Source organism: Triticum urartu, chromosome 4A (assembly GCF_056163025.1).
Source record: "Triticum urartu cultivar PI428250 chromosome 4A, HENAU_Tu73, whole genome shotgun sequence".
In the NCBI taxonomy this organism is placed as follows: domain Eukaryota; kingdom Viridiplantae; phylum Streptophyta; class Magnoliopsida; order Poales; family Poaceae; genus Triticum; species Triticum urartu.
The window spans coordinates 75,703,382-75,705,754 of NC_141876.1; the positions used below are offsets into that span (position 1 = coordinate 75,703,382).

The 2,373-nt window shown below is 49.6% G+C and overlaps 1 protein-coding gene across 1 annotated transcript; it reads left to right on the top strand.

Moving 5' to 3' along the window:
• The first annotated feature begins 289 nt into the window (after nt 1–289).
• On the top strand, nt 290–1,393 carry LOC147974860 (uncharacterized). The gene is made up of 4 exons (XM_087517822.1): nt 290–486; nt 720–821; nt 932–1,010; nt 1,108–1,393. Exons 1-4 carry the CDS (start codon nt 453–455, stop codon nt 1,142–1,144), a joined length of 252 nt encoding a protein of 83 aa, XP_087373948.1. The 5' UTR covers nt 290–452; the 3' UTR covers nt 1,145–1,393.
• The last annotated feature ends 980 nt before the right edge of the window (nt 1,394–2,373 follow it).

Consider the following 2,373-nt stretch of genomic DNA (forward strand, 5'->3'; position numbering starts at 1 on the left):
CTGAGTCTAGTAGGTCGATCCAAGCTATCCAAGCTTTGTTCAGTTCACCACGGTGGCATTTCACCGTGTGCAAGCGAAGACGAGCTGGAGCCTGCGATGTGATGCCGACATGGCGAGGTCCAGTTTGTTTCTTTGTTTCTTGGCTGCGGTTGCTGTTGCTGCCTTGCTGGCTTTCTGTCTGCTGGATATTTTTGCTCTTCTTCACCTTCCACGAGCCTGAGGAGAAGACTTGCATTGCGTCCGGGTCGTCGCCTCGTGGGCTCCTCCTGGGTGGCTACATATTCTTTTCGGACTGAATTATTGCCAGCCTGGGGGAAAGCATCTCTCTCCCTCTAGCAGCGACCTGACTATATAGCACGGCAGGCCGGTCGTCGTCTCGCCGGGAGAGAATAGGCACAGCACAGGAGAGAGAGGGAAGCAGCTGATCCCAGCCGGAGAACCGTCCATCCGCCATGAGCGACGGGCAGGGCAATGCTCCTCCCGGAGGTACGTATCCATCCGATGTTCCCATAGCTCGCTCTGCTCTATGTGAATTGAAAGTTTGGTCAACTCGTCAATCCACCTCTGCGAGAGCCGCAGAGGTGGATTAATTAGCACAACCATGAGTTAATCTGATGCCTAAACAAAGATTTCGGTTCCCTCCCTCGTTTCCATCGATCTTGCCAGCTACTTTTCTTGCTAAAATAGATCTGGTTCTTGTGTGTGTGTGTGTACTGTAGGCTACTTCATCGGCCGTCCGGCGAACACCGACGAGCCCAAGGAGAAAGAACCGCCGCAGGCCGTCGCTGAACCTGCTCCAGCTGCGCTGCCTACTCCTGGTGGTAAGTGCGCGCAACGCTAGCTTTGATTATGTTATGTAGTAAACGCTGGACTAGGATATGATCTCGTTGGTAAATAAATCTCTGTTCGTCTTATATGCTGCTTAAACCAGATTACTTCGTCGGCCGTCCGGAGAACCAACGGCAGAACACGGAAACGCCGGCGCCTAAACCGGGCTTCCTTGCCAAATTGTACGACAGCCAGTATATATTTCAGCAAAATATTTAGAGCTGAAACGCTCGAGCTGTGTCTAATGTTTCTGCTTTCGTCTTCGTCTCTGATCTCCAGCTGTCCATGCCTCGGCGGTAGTGGAGCTACCAGCTAGACCGACAAGCCCAGCCGCCGTGCGCCGTGCGCGTGACCACGGGAGGATTTGAAGTGGAATCGCGTCCATGGGTCTCAATTCTGTATTGGAACTGTGCGAGTTCTCTTCATCTTTGGAAGCTCTGCTCTGTTTTTCCTTCTTTCACTAGCATTTGATTCCTCCATATTCATTCGTGTAACGCCGACAAACGTAAACTCGACGAAATTGCCATCCGTCCCTGTGAAATGAAAATGGTGTTGATTTGTTCAATTGTATATACTGTGTACTGCGGATTTATCGCAGTCGCGGGTTGGCGTGTAGACATATATCGAGCTCCACCGGAACAATTCGTGTGTTTGGCAGCTACACTACACGCACATATCTCTTATATCTATCCACAGCATGTTCATCTCATGCGGAAACATAGAAGCAGTATATCATGTAGGAGTACTTACCCCGGAAAAAAAATGTAGGAGTACTTGATAGTCTAAAATTGCTTTTATTTACTGTAAGCTGCAGAAGCTCTGCCAATGCAATATAGATAAGCACCAGGGAACAAGGAAATCTCTCATAACCTTTGGCCTCCTCATCTCAGGGTTTCTCTCGAAGAAAACACTGCCTTAGGGCATCTCCAGCCGTTGGCCCCCCCAGGACGCATAAAAATCGCCCCCTGGGGGCAAGCCGGCGATACAATCGGCGCTAGGGGCGGTTTTGCGCCCAGTCGTCGCCCCCAGGCGCCGAAATTGGCCCACTTTGCAGCCCAATTTCGGTGAATAAAGGGCCCATATGGGCGAGAATAGGCCCATATTCGGCGTGGTATCGCCGTGTCTCGGTGTTCAATTATCAACACAATTATTTCTTATCACATATTTCATCACAGAAAAATCAAATACTTCAACAAAATAGTACAACAACAAATAGTTCAATACAAATTATATAGTTCAACAAATAAAAACTAGTATTTCATCACACGGCGTCCCCCTTGAGCCTCCATAGGTGCTCAATCAGATCTTTCTGCAGTTGATGATGCACCTGTGGGTTTCGGATCTCCTGACGCATACTGAGATAGGCAGTCCAAGTTGCCGGTAGATGGTGATCAACTTCGGCTAGAGGACCCTGCCTGTAGTATGGTTCAGTGTCAAACACTGGGTCTTCTTGCTCGCTCTCGATGATCATGTTGTGCAAGATGACACAGCAAGTCATAATCTCCCACATTTGATCTTTGGACCAGGTCTGAGCGGGGTACCGAA